This window comes from Carassius carassius, chromosome 3, assembly GCF_963082965.1.
Source record: "Carassius carassius chromosome 3, fCarCar2.1, whole genome shotgun sequence".
Taxonomy (NCBI): Eukaryota; Metazoa; Chordata; class Actinopteri; order Cypriniformes; family Cyprinidae; genus Carassius; species Carassius carassius.
The window spans coordinates 16,915,088-16,933,290 of NC_081757.1; the positions used below are offsets into that span (position 1 = coordinate 16,915,088).

At 36.8% G+C, this 18,203-nt stretch overlaps 1 protein-coding gene across 1 annotated transcript; it reads right to left on the reverse strand.

Annotated features, from left to right (window-relative positions):
- Positions 1-98: 98 nt before the first annotated feature.
- slc12a4 (solute carrier family 12 member 4) lies at positions 99-17,388 on the reverse strand. Its single transcript, XM_059531733.1, has 24 exons — positions 17,145-17,388; positions 9,186-9,283; positions 8,860-8,988; positions 8,605-8,751; positions 7,931-7,985; positions 7,685-7,815; positions 7,344-7,585; positions 6,802-7,016; positions 6,457-6,621; positions 6,076-6,174; positions 5,829-5,886; positions 5,424-5,598; positions 4,942-5,060; positions 4,424-4,522; positions 4,147-4,266; positions 3,913-4,017; positions 2,992-3,160; positions 2,598-2,793; positions 2,305-2,474; positions 2,013-2,144; positions 1,799-1,906; positions 1,465-1,655; positions 984-1,117; positions 99-807 (listed from the first exon to the last, which is right to left on the reverse strand). Exons 1-24 carry the CDS (start codon positions 17,281-17,283, stop codon positions 716-718), a joined length of 3,288 nt encoding a protein of 1,095 aa, XP_059387716.1. The 5' UTR covers positions 17,284-17,388; the 3' UTR covers positions 99-715.
- Between the last annotated feature and the right edge of the window lie 815 nt (positions 17,389-18,203).

Genomic DNA, 18,203 nt, shown 5'->3' on the forward strand with positions numbered 1-18,203 from the left:
AATTTATAAAGAATCAATCTCATAAAAGCTCTACAATGCAGTTATAAATTACAAAATCTACCCATCCCATTTCAGCTCCTTTGGTAATTTTCTAATGCAGTGGGGAGTTTACAAATAAATAATGAAGACAAAATAAATAAAAATAATACAAGCACTCAAATGGCAATTTAAATGTATCACTGGTATTTTGAATCGATCAGTCTTGTATCAGGAAGCACTAGATCTGTTACTTGTGCAGTGAAAGTCATAATAATCAAATGTGCTCGTTTTTTATGTAGTCTTCCTGTACACGATAATGTTTTGCATGTCATTTTTTTATATTAAAAGGAAATGTAATATTTCTCTTCTAAATTAACTACTGTTAACTGTTGTGAAATATTTTTCTTGGTTCTGACCCAAGCCACAATATTTTCTATTGAACTGTTAGCATGCCCTAAATTCCAAAGTGAATCTGAATGTTATGGTGTGGATGTGGAACGGGCTCAGTTGAAAAGGTGCACAACTTGGCACAAACATGCCACTAAAATATTTAAAGTGAAAAGAATTGTTAAACGAATGAATTACACTTTAGTGTAAAACTCTTTTTCATAAACTATGAAATGTTTAGGCTGGCATAAGATGTTCAGAATGCATATTCTTTATATGCCACTTTTTTGACTTGCATTAGATATAATAGCAAACAGTAGCAGTGGTCTATGTATTGATCTTTGGCCATTCAGGAATAGATGGTGATAACCTCACGACCTCCACCTCTCACAAGCAGCACTCTCTCTAGCCCTTCAGTTAACACCTCAAGAAACTCCATATCTGAAATCCGAGTTAACGAAACAGCATGAGAAATAGCAATAGCAAATACGCTCCATACCAAACAGCATTTTTTCATGTTGGATTTATGTATACTGTATCTCACTCGAAACTAGGCACACCAGTAAAAGAATGCTTTAATACAGTACTTAAAGTATATCATTCTTTGGGAAGGATACAGTTTTCATCTCCCTCTGGGTTGCGTGGAGGTCCTGGCATGTTCAGCAGCACGAGTCTGGCATCATGTGATTTATTTACAATAACCTCATTCAGCTTTACAGCTGTGTGCATCCGCCGAACATTAGATTGGTCACTGTAACACACACACAAAGAGAGTTTTGATTTAAATTAAGGTGGAATAATACATTTAGCAAATGTGTGGCATTTAATAAATAAATAAATAAAATAGACTATAGGAACTTTGAGGACTATAGGTAACTGAAATTATACAAACATGCACACCCACATAATGTATTTACTTGTGTAAAAAAGGCAAATACAACAAGGAACAGATGTCAGTGATCCTCTACTCTTTATGTTGAACATAAAAAACTAATAGGTCTATTATACAAAGATAAAAAGTAAAACCTTTGTACCAAATACTGTGTTGATAGTGTGCAGTGGTGGCATTCCAGTTCTTGTTCCTGCTTGCCTACTCACGGTTTAATGCTGATTAGTTCTCTGAAGTTTTCTGGTGCATTGCTTCGGTTTCGTCGTCTTTCCGCTTCTATTTTTTCATTAGTCCAGGTCATCTGGTTTTTCTCTGGTAATACTTCAATGGTTTCCTCTTCTTCATCGGAGTATAGACTGCCCATTCTTATCAGCGAGTGTCTGTCCTTCACTAGCTGGGCCTACAGTGAAGAGTAATGAGATCACACTTAAGAGAACTGCTAATGCAAGGATATAACTTTTATAGTCAACAAGACATTAAATGTAATGCTTATATTACAGTGTAAGTACAGAAGAGACGTTTCACAAGTGAATATTGCTGTACCTCTCTGTCTCTCTCTGCACTAGAGAGCCTCATTTGTTTTAGCATCTGTGACCTCTGCTCCATCATCAGTGTCCGCTCATATGTATATGCTGAGATATCACTGTCGTGCTGCAAATAACACCATTTTACATCATGAAATTATGATGGCATACAAACTTAATTTCATATGGTGGGATGTGAAGTGTTAATAGTAGAGTGAAAGTGTTCTAGATACCATCTCAACCACTTCCACCTCTGCTTCTAATCTGAGCTGGTACAGGAAGGTTGCCAGGTCTTTCTTCATCTGAATGCTGTTATCATCCATTTGAGCCACAGTGAAGATTCTCATCTTACATTTACGCCAGACCTGAAGTACAAGAATCCAAATCATATTGTGCTGATTTGTTAATTGTCAGAACAAATATTGCCAATATATTTATATTTAAGATCATTCTAATTGATTCTTGTTAAGTCTTTTTCTAACATTTACATTTGTATTTTATAATTAGCAATGATTAATCGTTCACCTTATGTTGCTTGAGAAGGAAAGGCAGGAGCATGAGCATTCCACCATCATGGACAATCCACCACACATCAATATATCCATCAGAAAAACGCTCATGATTGCTGGGATAGAATGAGACATTTTTTGGAACCATCAGAGCCAGGTGGGCAGCTGTAGTACAGCGGACTGTATCTACAAGTGAGAGAATATGAAAAATGAGTGGCTTAACATTAGCCTTTATTAGGACTGTGTCTCAGTGCAGACAACTACAATGCACATAACTCAAATAAACCTTGAGCAAACACTTGTTCTTACTAATGAAGGTTTTCCAAGCCCGTGGATCTTCACTCTGTCTCCAGCCATACGGCCAGCCCATTACAACTGTGTTATGTTTCATGCCTCCCAGACCACAAGACTGGATGAGGTGCGCGACCCCCTCTCTCACTTTGGAAGCGACCACCACCTGACAGAAGCCCTTCACCCGCTCAATCTCCATCATGTTCTTTATAGCCTGGTGGAGGGTATAGAAACCTATTTTAATGAAATGTTGCCTTTTGCTATCTCTCCTTTGCACACTCCAGAGAGGCTGATATAGAGCGGCAAAGACAGTGACCTAATTTCATACACAATGTATTTGCAGCTGTATTTAGGATCACAGTTACAGTCATGGTGATGCTAAAAGTGCGTGTAAATCAGGAAACTTCCTCACCTGTTCTGATGCTTGTGTTTCCCCATAGCGTTCCAGGAAGTTGCCCTGTATCACTGATCCTACAATGGTTAGACCTTTTCCTGCCTTTAGCTGTGAGGCAAATGTAAGCATTCTGGGATATTTCACATGCAGGTCTTCGTCCAACTTCAGCAGAACCAGCAGCTGTGGCCTATTAACAATTCTTATTTTTTTATTTTATTATTTATATATGAAGAGTTCAGATGCAAAAGCCTCTAAATGCCATCTGAAATTTTCATCTAAAATTAGGATTTTTATCAGGCTCCTATGCTTAGGTTGAGTCATTTTACTTTAATGGCAATGTGCAGGTCCTTTGCCAGACTATTAAAGTGAAATAACTGATCATAAATACAGGAGCCTGATAAAAATCCTAATTTTAGATGAAAATTTCAGATGGCATTTAGAGGCTTTTGCATCTGAACTCTTCATATATATATATATATATATATATATATATATATATATATATATTTAAAAAAGAAATGGATTAAAGGTCAAAAGAGGCTGACCTTTTGAAATTTCTATTAATCGAAGAATCCTGAAAATATTCATTGTTTCTCACTAAAATATTAAGAAGCACAAATCTTTACCAAACCAGCATTACCTATATGCTACTGTAAGGAAGTATGAAGTATTGAAGTATGCCTTCAGGAGTGTTTTATTCAAACAATATCTTCTGGCTTTTATGAACATTATTTAACTAAGCTAAGTGAAAGTGTTTCCAGGTCATTACTAAATATGTGTTCTGGAAAAACATCAGCTGATTATATTTTAAGTTAACATTTATCTACACTTTTTATCTAATGTCTTTGTATATTTTTTCTTTAATAGTTTTGGTTATATATTGTTTTTACATACAGCAGTCAATTATCGTGGAAAACATATTGTCTGTGACAAACAAACCTCCAGTTTTTGGTGTGGGGTGGTCCAACCTCCAGGCGGAGAAGAGCGTAACGGGCTGCACTAAGAGACAACCCGCGGATCCCGTCCCCCCATTCCTTCTCTGCTCTACAAGAGAGCAAAAATGTATAAGCCACAGGTTTGTAAACTAAAGATGGAGAATTCAAGTGACTCTTTAAGTGCTTCCCAGTGATATACTGAATGTATGTTCAATGGATGTAATTGGAAGTCACTTACCCCTGATACTCAATGTACTTGTAGATCATACCAGCAATGCCCATTGCTACAATGGCATAGTACCAAGAGGAGATGAACATAAGGGCTACACACATACTCATGCCCAGAAATGACAGAGCCCTGAGATGGAGAGAACAGAGAACATTTCATAAAAAAGACCCATTATTGTTACAATAGCTGGAATTGTTTAATTAGAGGTCATTTTTTAATACAGACATATATATGAATGTTTAGACATATATATGAATGTATGCAAACAATTTAACTGCACACTTACCAGTGGTAGTATCTGAAACGAGGTCTCCAGTTTGGCGTTCTTAAAAGTGTTTGTACTGCACACGCCAAGTTTACAAAAAGATAACACATCAGGAAAAACCTGTAAAGTGAACAAACATATATACATTTCCGAATAAGTGTCATGTAATACATGCAATGACAATTAAGGTGAAAAACATTTTGACATAAGATAAAAGGTGAATAAACATCATCTTTATTTCTGGCTGAATATCAGGACTGCTGGCAGTGACAAGAACATGGAAACACGTGTGCTGTTTGTTCCGAGTCTGTAAGTTTCATAAGAAGCTACTGTAAATTGCTGTTTATCCTACATTTTACCAGTAGGATCTGTTTGCAATATAATATGTTTACTTCAAACGCATCAGAAAATGATTAAATAAAAATAATTTCATTAACATGCAACATTCAATATAAAAATGTCATCATATGTAATTTTGATCATTTATTTTGTGTGACAGTGATATACAGTATCTGTGTATATTTGTGCTTTGTCCTCACATGGAGAGAATAGGAGCGACCATATCCAGTGATGCAATGAGGATGCCTAGCTCTGCTATGAGTCCTGTCAGCAGCAGGGCCCATGTGGGCTCTCCATTAGCTTTACCGTGTCCAAAAACCTAGGTGTATGCAAACACATGGAAACACACACACAGAAAGTAGCAGTCAGCTGTTAGCATAACATATTTAAATTTTATGAAAAACATTTTACATATGACATGCAAATGCTTTCTTTTTGGCTTTTGTGGTTTGGCATTCCAGAAAAGGAAGTAAACATAATCCAGGTGTAAATATAATCCAACTAAAAAACACAGTAGTTCAACAATACATTACGAACCACAGATAAAAGTTAAACTTGCTGCTATTTTATACTGTGTACTCCAACTGAGATAGCAATTAAGAAAATCATCATGGTGAAAAAAGATGTGGAGTGTTATTTTATATATATATATTATGAAATCATATATCTGGAGCTCTCTTACTCTAAGGAAAGGAATGATGTTATCTTTAGCAATGGCTTGGAGGAGGCGAGGAGCTCCTGTGAGGGACTGAAGTCCTGCACCCACTGTGGAGAAAAAGGAGCCAATCACAATGACCCAGGGAGAGGGCCAGGACAGTGTGCCAACCACCAAGTTTTTATTGACAGCATCTCCAAATCTAAAAGGGATGCGGAAGAACACATGAGACACAACATTTTAGACACTTTTATCCAAAGCTACTTATAGTTCATTCAGGCTATACAGTACATTATTTTTTTAACCATTATGTGTGATCCCTGGGAACTGAACCCACAACCTTTTGCGCTGCTAACGCAGTGCTCTGCTACTGAGCAACAGGAACATTTTCCCATCTAAAAATTCTGTATTTGTAATCTCTAAATTACTTACTTATCTCTCAGCACCACACCCTCAATACAGGCCCCAAATAGAACCACAGAGCTGAAGTCTGTGAAAGGAGTCAGGGAATTTGATGAAACTTTTTTTGATGCTAAATAAGACTTCTGCTGAAAAAATATATAAAAATAATTTATAACACAAAAATAAAATAGAGTCCTAAAATAACATTCTGTCAATAAAGGTAATAGTTAAATTCTTGTTTTAAACATAATATCAGAACCAACAGCAAAAAGGATACAGACGAGAGAAGTCGTTGTAATAGCCAGGATTGTCCCTATTGGTATAGACTTCTGTGCATCTCTTAGATCACCAGATCTGTTTGACCCTGCCATAATGCCTATCTCAGAGACATAGAGAGACAAAAATACAGAATTTCAAGACATTTTCCTTTAAGAAGATTTGGAAAAGAAAACATTTTCACAACTTTTCAGCGTTTTTTATTTTAATTGTATTTTTTTATGGAGCGGTTGTCTACTGAAAGTATTTTTTTAAAGCAACAGTCCAATATATTAAGCACTGCACTTCTATCCATCACAGACTCATTCTCTGTTCTATATAAGCTGAGCTTTAACACTGTGTAATAAATAAATACATTTCTTAGAGGACAGATGAGTTTTACCTGTGGCAGAAGGAAAGAAGATTCCCACTAAGAGGGTGAAGGACGTGGCGATGTCAGCAGACACATAGAAGCCAAAGGTCTCCATTGAGCCATGGACATCAACAGAAGAAAGACTTGCCTTTTCGAGAATCTGCCCTTTCTCTATGTAATCCCCCCACATGTTTTCTAAACACATACATATGCACAAAGAAGTTCTAAAGAAATAAAATGTACAAAGCTACATATTATTCATGATAAATGGCAAGTGCCTACAGAAGGAGGGCCTTTTCACCATCTTTAATTAAATGCATGTTTTTCTTTCTTTTAGGACCTCGACGATAAGCTGTAGACAATATGTGTCCTTACCTTTAATGATGCCACTGGCCAGCCCAGGAATGCCCTGGATCTCTGTAACATTGTTCTGGAGGAAGTACTCATCACAGTGAGCACTGCTGGAATTCTCAGAGCTGCAGAAGTTCTTCCAGAGCTGGCTGGGAACCGTGTCATTACCGACAACTACTGTCTTCCCACAGACATCAAACAAATCACGAACTAGTGTGCGGTTTCCTAACATGCAGATCCTGCACAATTTAAAAAAAATAAAAAAATGGTTACACTTATTTGTATCCAATGATATTTTCATTCTGCATCATAAGAAAACTGTGTAAACTATTGAAACCCAACCCCCCCCCCCCCCCCCCCCCCCCCAGCCCCCCAGCCCGTTCATCACAGTTTCTTTTTTCTTTTAAGAAGAATTTAGCTATAAACAGACCTTATACTTTCCATGTAGACCTATTGTGTATAGTATATAAATCGAATACATTGGCACAGTCTTTTGGCACATTCCAGTAAGAACCCAGTTATTACATTTTGTGTATTGATGATAAACATGTTACTGAAAGACTTACGGAAACTCAGGAGGCTGGAAGACAGATTTAATAGCACCGGCATAAATGGAAACAATGGAGATTATGACACAGGCCAGGAAAAGGGAGGCGAGTTTGTTGACATATTTGACTCCCACAAAGACAACAACAGCCATAAGGCTCAAACATATTGTGCCGTAGACCCGCATATTATTCAGCATGGCACCACTCCCTGCATGAATATCTGCGGGATGGAATATGGCAGCCTGAGGAATCAGGTATTTCTGTAGACAATAAGAGTTGATCAATGATTATTTTCATTGCTGGATCATTTTGGGGTTTGGATCATTGTGTGTGTGTTGTCATAATAAAAGGAGACTGACCAGAAATATTTCAATTGCTCCCAGTATGTACATCGCAGCAGCGAAGGTTGTGCCCAAATAAAAACAGAGCCCAACTGCACCACCAAACTCAGGGCCCAGAGAGCGAGATATCATGAAATAGGCCCCACCAGCTGCCAATAAAAAAAGAAAAAATAGAAAAGAGAGAGAAAATAAATAAACTAAAATTTTCAGTACTGATATTTCTTGTAAAATGTTATAATACAAAGGATAAACATTTAAAATTACCTGGAACTACACCATTAGTGGCTATGGCACTCATCGAGATTGCCGTTAACATTGTCTGTTAAAACAACAAACAATAAAAATCATACATTTAAACATTTTAACTATTTATGTTACATATTATCCTGCTTTCCACATATCAAACTCACTTTGTGCACTAATGGCAAAGTTACAGAATTCACACACAGCTACTGTTTAAATTGTCAGTGTTAACTTTTATTTACTGGTTTACTATTTCTATTGCTTCATATTATTTGACATATTGTCTGTATCTTGTTTTGGACATGCCAAACTGCTTAAAAAATGTTAGGCTGTTTGTTAACAGGACAGACAAGGAAAAGCAAAAGCAGAAGTGTGCATGTTTTTGTGAAATATCAGGACACAACTCTGTATAATGACATGGGTATGACACAGGTATTACAAGGAGAGGGTGACTTATGAGAACATAACCCATGTTCCCATTTTTCTAAACGCTTAGAACCATACAGAATGAGTTTTTTTGAGAAAGTAAAAATGCACAAAGTTTCCTGTGAGGGTTAGGGTTAGGTGTAGGGCCATAGAATATACAGTTTCTACAGTATAAAAACCATTACGCCTATGGGATGTCCCCACTTTTCACAAAAACAAACGTGTGTGAACATGTCTGTGTTTGTGAGGGTGTGTCTGCAGTAACTCACACAGGAGCAGCACATGAGAACGATCAGGAAGGATTGGACGACACCTGCTGTTCCTACTATCCAGGTGAGACGCAGAAAGAGAATCACTCCGAAGATGTTCTGCAGACATGGCAGATACACTCCCATCAGTGTGCCCATATTCGGAGACTACAGAGAACATATCAGTAGAAGAGGGAAAAGTCTTTCAGAACAACATTGTTGCAGATGTTTTGGTTACAATGAAAATATAATGTTGTGGAAATAACCCTTTATAACCTTGGGCATTTGTCTGGATGCATCAGCACTTTCTGCCTCTTCATGTTCTTTGGCTCCCTGAGTAACATTTGTGTAACTGACCAGCCGACTGAGAAGAGACGAGACCTTCGGTCGGCTATCCAACTCTTCCTATGGAAAGATACACCTCAGCACCAATCATACTAAAACATTTCTACACATGACATAACATGAAAACTATTCTTATTTTTTTATGTTGAATTTGAGATTGTTATCGAGACTTACGAATGAGGACAACAGAAGCAACCAAAGCCAACAAAATAGCAAAGATAATTACAAAGAGAAGGAAATAAAGATGTAAAATGAACCTCAAAGAGGGCCAAGTTTTTGTCGTAGTAGTCATTCCTCTTAGCTGCCAAGTCTGAACTGCTGAGGAAAGGACTGTCTTCTTTATGATTGCCATAACCTGCAGGGGGATGACATTTTAACTGCATTTACTGGATTTAACAGGCATACACATCATTCCAGTGGGTGCATATGGTGTCCATTTTTATTTCTGTGTGTTTATTTATTTATTTTAAACTAATATCTCATAATTCTTAACTTGCTTTAATGGATTTTTATTATGTTTTTCCATTTATTGTATCATCACACGAAAGTAGTTTTTATCTAGATTGGTTTAATACTTACTGCCCATTCAACTGATAAAGCGTATTTTCTTAAGCAGAGAGAGAAAGAGTGGAAAAGAAAGAAATGCAACCATTTTTAGCATACTTTTCCCCCTCAGAATAACTGTAAGCTTTTGCCCACATTTAATTACTGTATGTAATTTCCTGTCCTACGCCCACTAATTAAATGTGACTAATATCCTATTCTTTACACTCTTACAGTACATTGTGTCATTGTGTAACAACTGAATCATATTGGAATCATGCAATCATTTTGATTCATGACCTCTAGACTGGACTATTGTAACGCACTTCTTGGTGGTTGTCCTGCATTTTCAATAAACAAGCTACAGGTAGTCCAATATGCAGTGGCTAGAGTCCTTACCAGGTCAAGAAAATATGATCATATTACCCCCAATTTTACAGTCTCTGAACTGGCTACCTATTAAATTCCGTATCAGTTACAAATTATTTTTACTTATCTATAAGGCCCTTAATTGTTTAGCTCCTGCGTACCTACTGTAACTAGCCTTATACCACGTTACAACCCATCACACTCCCTAAGGTCACAAAACACTGGACTTTTGGTAGTTCCTAGGATCGCAAACTCCACTAAAGGAGGTAGAGCTTTCTCACATTTGGCTCCCAAACTCTGGAATAGCCTTCCTGATAATGTTCGGGCCTGTTTAAATCTAGATTAAAAACACATCTCTTTCGCCAAGCATTCGAATAATGCATCTCATAATTTGTGACTGCAGTTATATCTGATCGAATGCGCATTCTTATTCTATAGATTGGGTTAAACGAATTAATTTTATTTTGGATCAGCACCTATGCTAATGATGTCTCTATTTGCTTCTCTGTTTTGCCACGGGACGTAAAAGGATTGTTCTTGCTTAGTTCATGTTAACTAAAGTAGTTAACTAACTTTAACTAATGGAACCTTATTCTAAAGTGTTACAGGAAGGTCCAAATTAACAAATAAAGCCTTGCAGCTGCAAGTACACTTGAACCCTTTTCTAACATTGGCACCAACCATTAAACCCATTTTGTATTTATTCTTCTCACTTTTATTATTATGTTATTATTGTGCCCCTTAATCAGGCGACTGAATCTGAACACTAAATCAGTTTGATTGTTTTGTGTCCTCCCACTCTCTGCTCTCAAACTAATTTCAGTACAAACATGGATAAAGCAAGTAAGGCACCCAAATATAGTTCCAGTCTTAATAATGCATACTGTGATAGATAACGTGTCAAGTTCGTCATAATTTCACAGTTTGGTCTGTATATCTGTATCCTTCTTAGGCTTTTTTTTTCATTAGTGTCTGACACCCACATTGAATACTGTGCAGAAATATATATATATTGCTCTACAGAGGGTAGAAGTCAGACATTATAAATTGAAGAGAACAAAGAGGAGGTGATATTTCAGAAACAGATATATGCAAGGTATATATTCCTTTTAACATTAGTCTACATTACAGACCTGAATTCGCAATGAATTAGATCATAAATGCAACCATAGCATAAACTTGCTCACAAATACACAATAAAAAAGATAGTTACTGGAAATTGTCAAGATTAAACTGAAATCTCTGCCTTTGCAGTTTGCTTGCTATATGTCTAACTCACATGTTTCCAGGAGTAATTTGTCATTATAGGTAGAGTTTGAATGAACATTGCTGTGGATCAGCATGTTTGTCTATGGACAGCAAGGCAGGCAGCACACTGTCTATATCCAGGTCAATGTGAACTATTAACTGTTACTAAGAGAGCAGGGGGGATTAGAATTTACCCACAAACACACACATGCTTGCCAATGGTACATTTGCTAAAACACACACACACACACACGAGTGCATGCGCGCACGCACGCATACACACACAGTCCCACAGGTTAAAAAAGCATCCACTAATAAATCAGAAACACTGCTACACACTTACACAAGAGATTCAATGTGAGCAGGGCCTTCCATAAAACATTTAATCCATAATGTTAACACATTTTAAACACTTGTTTAATTAATGAAATGCCTGAAATGCATAAAACAGAATAGCCATTCTCCAGTGATGGAATATTATATTTCAATATGTTCTTTATTATCTGAGAAAATCTGGGATTCAAATGAATTTGGGATCTAAAACAAATATTTAAATGAACCATTTATTTGGTCTCTAATCAAATAAGTAGGCCTACATTTGTGACACTAAACATGTTCACTGCTTTTAGGTCTCAATATTTTGTACATTTTATATAAATACAGCATCTTTACCAGTGGTCTCCAATCAATACCCTTACTGTAGAACAAACAAGAACACAATTGTCAAATGCTGCCATCTAGTGAACAAGTTTTCTTCCCTCAATCTGTGACATAAAATGTTGATAGTTTTTAAACACTAAAAAGATGTTAACATCTTTTTTTTCTGAGCAAGAAAAGTTTGAGAGAAACTGATATGTTTACTAGATATGTTTAACGGATTGCTTCTACACAAATCCTAACAGAAATGGTTTGACAGCCCCCACAGAGATTGTGTCTCGCTGTGTAACTGCAGGAGGGGGAAGCCTGAGCTTTATGGCGGCAGGTCTGAACATGTTAACAGGATTGTGCCAAAAGCTGCAGATCAAAGCCAAAACTACTAACCTCACACATGTGGTGTTTCGAGTGAACTAAGAGACTTCACATGCTTATAGCAACATTTATCCAGTGGACAAGAACGTTACTTGTAAAGTAAAGACTGTATAGTCATACTTTTAGATGCTACACAGTCATTCGTTTTCAACAATTTGAAAACATCACACACATAAGCTGTTTTTGCACAGTACAAGAGAAGACTCGGGCACATTTGGTAACCAGCTGTAGAAAACAGCTCTGTTCAAACATCTGTAAATTGTTGCTCAGACAATAGCCCAATAGCCATTTACCTCCAAAGTGAAATATTTTGAAGAGACGAAACCACTTTGTGTTGGAAAATGCAACAGCTGATTAACCCCAGGAAGAAATTATCTTGGATGTGTGAAATTGGCCAAATATTCAATTTTTTTTCAACTTCTTTATTAGTATAAGTCATGCAGCACAATGTAATGTCTTATGATGGCATTCTTGGTTCCTTGATGTGATTGTATTACTATCCAAAGTGTAAGTGTATTGTTAACAGCCTTTGTCTTTGATATTTTTTATTAGTTGTTTCAGACTAACCTTATGCTCATAAACAATAATAACTGTATAACCCGCTCCATTTGTCATGCAAAGACACATCACTGTCTCAATCCTTCATTGCAAGTAAACAGCTCCAGTGAGTATCTTCAGAACAGTCAAATGCATGCAATAGTAGTAATTTAGTTCAATGGAGAGGAGACTTGGGAAATTACTGACTTTTACATTGTATTAATGCTTACCAGTTATACATGTTTCATTTTAGCCATATCAATAGCTTTTTAACAATTTAAAGATGAGAAAGTAAGCTTTTACCACAGTGTTTTAACCTTTAACAAAAGGGGTGGACTGCCTGTTTTTTAATGAGAATTTGTTGCACAGTAGCCCATCACTATTAACAGACTTTCTAAATTAGATGAGAACAGTTGAATAAGTCTGTGGAATTGGACCCTGCTGGGAGAACAGAATGTACGAAGACTTTGATGTGCATTAACAAGAGAGAAGAAGCTGTACTGTACAGATGGAGTTTCAACAATTAGAATCATTAGCAAAAGATAAATACAAATATATACTCAGAAGAACTATATGAAAACAACGCTGTGAAAAAGTAAATAATGCCAATAAAGCACTGCAAATACTTAACTTTTACGTGATGATCATAGTTTTTTTTTTAAATACAATATACTTTAAGATGTCAAATCAACACAAGGCCTACACTGAAAATGTCTAAATTGTACTTTTCCCAGCATGTGGAATAAATAGTTTTGATTTTCTCTTTGCAGGTTTTATTTGCATCGTTGAATTTATCTTGTTTAGTAACCTGTTATCATGTGATGTCAGGACAAATATGTTATGGAAAATTATTATAGTTGATTATTACCCTTGTTATGCACCAACTGTTGGGGTATGTATGGTGTTGAGTGCTTGATGATGATTGACTGTATTTTCTGGCTTGTGATTGTTAATGTTATTAGTGTTTATGAGATGTGGTCAACATTTTCAGACAACACTCACTCTAAACAATTGTACATTTGTCTTTGTAAACATTAGATAAAGTAGGTAATACTGCACAATTTAAAACCACATAAATAAAGGTATAATGTGTATGTAATTCTTTTATAAGTTCATGCAGCTTACAACATCATTACGTTATCTAAACAGGTATACTACCTTGCACACTGGTAAGATTTTAAAAAAAAAAATTAAAAGAAATATTCTATGCTCACTATCATCTAAATTAGTTTACCATCAAAAAAAAAAAAACCTTCAGTCAATCCAATTGGGAAATCACAGGATCACATACATAATAGGTTATTTATATCCCCCCAGATAAAGGGTAATAGTTAAATAGGATCTCTGTGTTGGAGATATTGTAATTCTGAAGTATCATATCACCATATAGTGTGGGCATGTCAAGTTAGTCACCTGTTTTTGAAAAACATCCCAGGTGAAAAAAAAGTGCACTTCCATAATGTACTTAAAGTGCTCTCTATTTTTTTTTTTTTTTTACTTAACATGCTAAAATTATTAATGAATACGTCTTAAGATAAACTTAAGTGCACTCAACAGTGCTATTCTGAACCCAACTTTCATACACTCAAGTACTCAAGTGGTAACTAAATAATGTAAATACAGCAATGTTAATAGCACATTTTAGGTGTTCCAAAATAGCACATTTGAGTAGATCTTAAGTTTATATGAAGAATAAAGAATAATTTTTAGTATATTTAGTACAAAATTTGGGCTATATTAGGGAGAAAGTGGAAATAAATAGAAAGTCGACTCTGTGATTTAGTAATGACATAATAGATATTATCATAGATCAGTATTTTAAATTTAACCTTGTAACTGTGCAAAGTCACTAATACATTATACCTTGCCCTACTGGTTTGTTTTCATATTCATTTATATTTAATTTCTATTGTCTCTATGTTTCATTCATGGTTTTTTTTTCAGACATCAATGAAACATTTTGATCAGGACTCTTAGATGGATAGAAAGTAAAAAAAAAAAAAAAAAAAAAAAATTGAAAGTAGTATGATGTTGCTTTTTTCATGTCACATAACTACTCCGTCGGGTTAGTGGATGACTGCCTCCATGAACATCAGTTGAGGAACACACCAACTGGGTTTGTGTTAAACCCACTCAAAAATCTATAAAAAACCTGTTCCAATTGTGTTAGAAAACTGTTTGTCAAAGAAAACCAGATAGGGTAGTTATAATAAAGTCGTCTCTCTTTAGCTGCTAATGCTAATGAACTCGACAGCTTGTTTTAGGACTGTACTGAACAGAAATTGATTACTTTCATATATGAGGGAAAAGAGCCTCTTCATCTATTTTCCTGTAAGTAACGTGGAAGTAAGGCATGACGTGGTTCATGGGTTTGACTGAGAGCTGATGCTTTTCCATTACAGGCCTGTTTCAGCACAATGACCGCAGTGTGCCTTCCTGCTCTAAACATCACTGAGCTAACACACTAAAAAACAAAGTTAGCAGTGTGAACAACCTCCATCTGCTCTGCCCCTCCTCAAGTTAAATGATCCACCAATGTGTCTGCCACATAAGACTACTCTTCCTCATCCAGCTACATCATTGCTTACACAGAGAAAATCATGCAAACTTATTTGGTATAAAGAGATCTACAACCTCAAAGACCACCACAATTTCTGCGACCACCTTTTCTGATGTCAAGCTTTGCTTAAATGTTCAAAAGACCCTCTATGAGGTCAGTGGGTTGAGGCGACTGCTTAATTTAAATTCTCAAATGGAAACACATTAAGGGCCAGCATAGGATTTATTAGAGTCATGGACAAACACGTTATCTGCTAGGAAATTATCAATTTAGAAATAGGATTATGTAATTGCATTTCTGCAAGTAGGCCTATTCCAGCATGTTATTTCCATACTCAGATGTTGAAAGAGAGAGAATGAAACACAGAAAGATTTTAAAGAGCCAATGGTAAAAACTGTACCAAATGTGTATATTTAGTAAATTTTCCTTTTTCTACTTTTCTGTAATGAAATGTCCTTTTTGGGCCTCTTTCATTTGGATTATGTTCCACTCGTCATTTACCTCTAAAGTTAGCTGTTTGAGATTATGGGGTTCTTTGTTGATGTTGTTGTTGCAATGATTAATTTGTATAATTATTACATATGGAACATTGTATTGGAAGAATCTGCGTGCACACATTTTCAATCCTTCTTTCTTTTTGTTTAACTCCTGCAGTGACTTATTCAGTGATTCACTTTGTTCATTCATTTTAAGATGCAAATTCAGCATCTGTTCTGTAAGATATTTTTCATTTTTTACTAAGCCTATAGGCATAAACATGCAAAAGACTGGATCCAGCAAAACTCTCTTGACCTTACTAACAGTAAGCCATTATTAAACAGTACATTGGCTATATATGTATGTGTTATTGTGTGCCTATCAGATTTACAAAAGCCTCACTTACAAATTTGCACCTTTTTACCCCAACACGCAAATGAGAAAAAAAGACAGCTGTGTCCCCACAGACCTGGTGGTCTCTCCACATCTCTCCAGGGGAAGTCGTGGCCTAATGGTTAGAGAGTCGGACTCCCAATCGAAAGGTTGTGAGTTCGAGTCCCGGGCCGGCAGGAATTGTGGGTGGGGGGAGTGCATGTACAGTTCTCTCTCCACCTTCAATACCACGACTTAGGTGCCCTTGAGCAAGGCATCGAACCCCCAACTGCTCCCCGGGCGCCGCAGCATAAATGGCTGCCCACTGCTCCGGGTGTGTGCTCACAGTGTGTGTGTGTGTATCCACTGCTCTGTGTGTCTGCATTTCGGATGGGTTAAATGCAGAGCACAAATTCTGAGTATGGGTCACCATACTTGGCTGAATGTCACTTCACTTCACTTCACTTCACTTCACTTCACTTCATATGCCAGTTACAGCTGCAGTAAACAGATGCTGATGTCTCTTAATCATGCCTTAGTGCTGCACATGTCTCTATCTTATAATTCCTTTCTCTCTTTAAGAATGCGCCAGAGAAAGGAACAAGATGGAGGAAAGAAATGCCAGTTAAACCCTCAGCTGTTATTTTGGCACAAAGAGAGGGCTTCATCTTTTGTGTACATGAATACTTGAGGCCTGTCCCATTATTGCAGAACCCCCCCGGTCCCGCCTCTGCTTTGGCTCTTGATTGTTTTCCTTTGTCACCACAGTGGTGTTTGGCATGTCAGCACTGTGCCAAGAGTCCTGAGTTGCTCTTAAATCCCTCCCCTTATATCAAATATACGCACTTTATAGAGATACAACTTTGCCAATAAAAACTGGGATGTGAGTAGCCAGTCAGTCCTGTGACATTACTGACTGAACGACTGCCATGGTTAGCAAATTCCCGATGGTTTGAAGATGTTTGGCAAGAATTTTAGGGTTAAATCAAACTTTCAAACTCAAGTTCCAGAGTTAGTTAAACCCAAGTTTACACCTCAGGGGCTGTTTTTCACAAAGTGACAAATGAAAGAAAAGACTTACCATCTGAGCTAACCGTGTCTCCATGTCCAGGGTATTCTCCCTGTCCTGTGTCTCTGTAATCCACCCAGTTTATTCCCTCCAGACTGTCATAGTTGGAAGGAGAGTTATCCTGCACTGGTACCACAGTGAAATGTGGCATATTTTTATCGGTTTACCGTGAGTATCTGTCTCTCTCTTTCTCTTCTTTTGGCAGATAGCACGTTCCCAGCTGAACTCTCCCTGAAATCCAACACATTCCTCTAGTCTTCCCTCACTTCCTCTCAATCCATAGTCCCCACCTTCTTCCCCTGGTCCCTCCTCCTGTTCGGACAAATAGAGAGGCTTTGACACTTTGGCCTGTCTCACAGTTTCCCCCTGCTCTCTCAGCCGTGAGTCTCGCTCTCATTCATGTTTCCCGGCTTAAAACGTGGCTCACAATCTTGATGAGGAAAAGAACCAGTATGTGTTATGGGTTGTTTCATACTTCAGCTGTAAAAACACAGATCCATTTTATTCTATGAATGAAGATTGCTTAAAGTATAGTATTATACCATTTATAGGCTAAAATCTCTCAGGGGAAAACTTCAGTGGATTTTGTCTGCATGTCAAAAGGAAATGGTAAATACATTGGCAAGGCATGTGTACACTCATCAGTCCTCAACAGCAGTCTATTTCAAGTTAATAGGTAACAGCTCAGTCATACATGTTCAAGTAATAGTAATAGTTTTAACCTAGACCAAATGGGTTGCACCAAAATGTAGACATCTTATTTTAAGCATTAGCACAAAAGATGTGGGATGGTTGTAGTAGTCTGTAATTAAGGTTTCCATTTTTGGTTGCCTAAGGCCAGGTCCTTCTGTTGTCCTTTCCAAAGCAGTATTTGGTGTATTTTACATTTAAATGATACACTACCTTACAAAGCTTGGGATCGATGATTTTTAAATGTTTTTGGAGGAAGTCTCTTATGCTCACCAAGGCTGCATTTATTTGATAAAAATCAGTAAAAGATATATTTTGAAATACTGAAATAAAAAAAAATAGCTGTGGACCTCTTTGCTTTTTTTATGTTTGTACAATAAT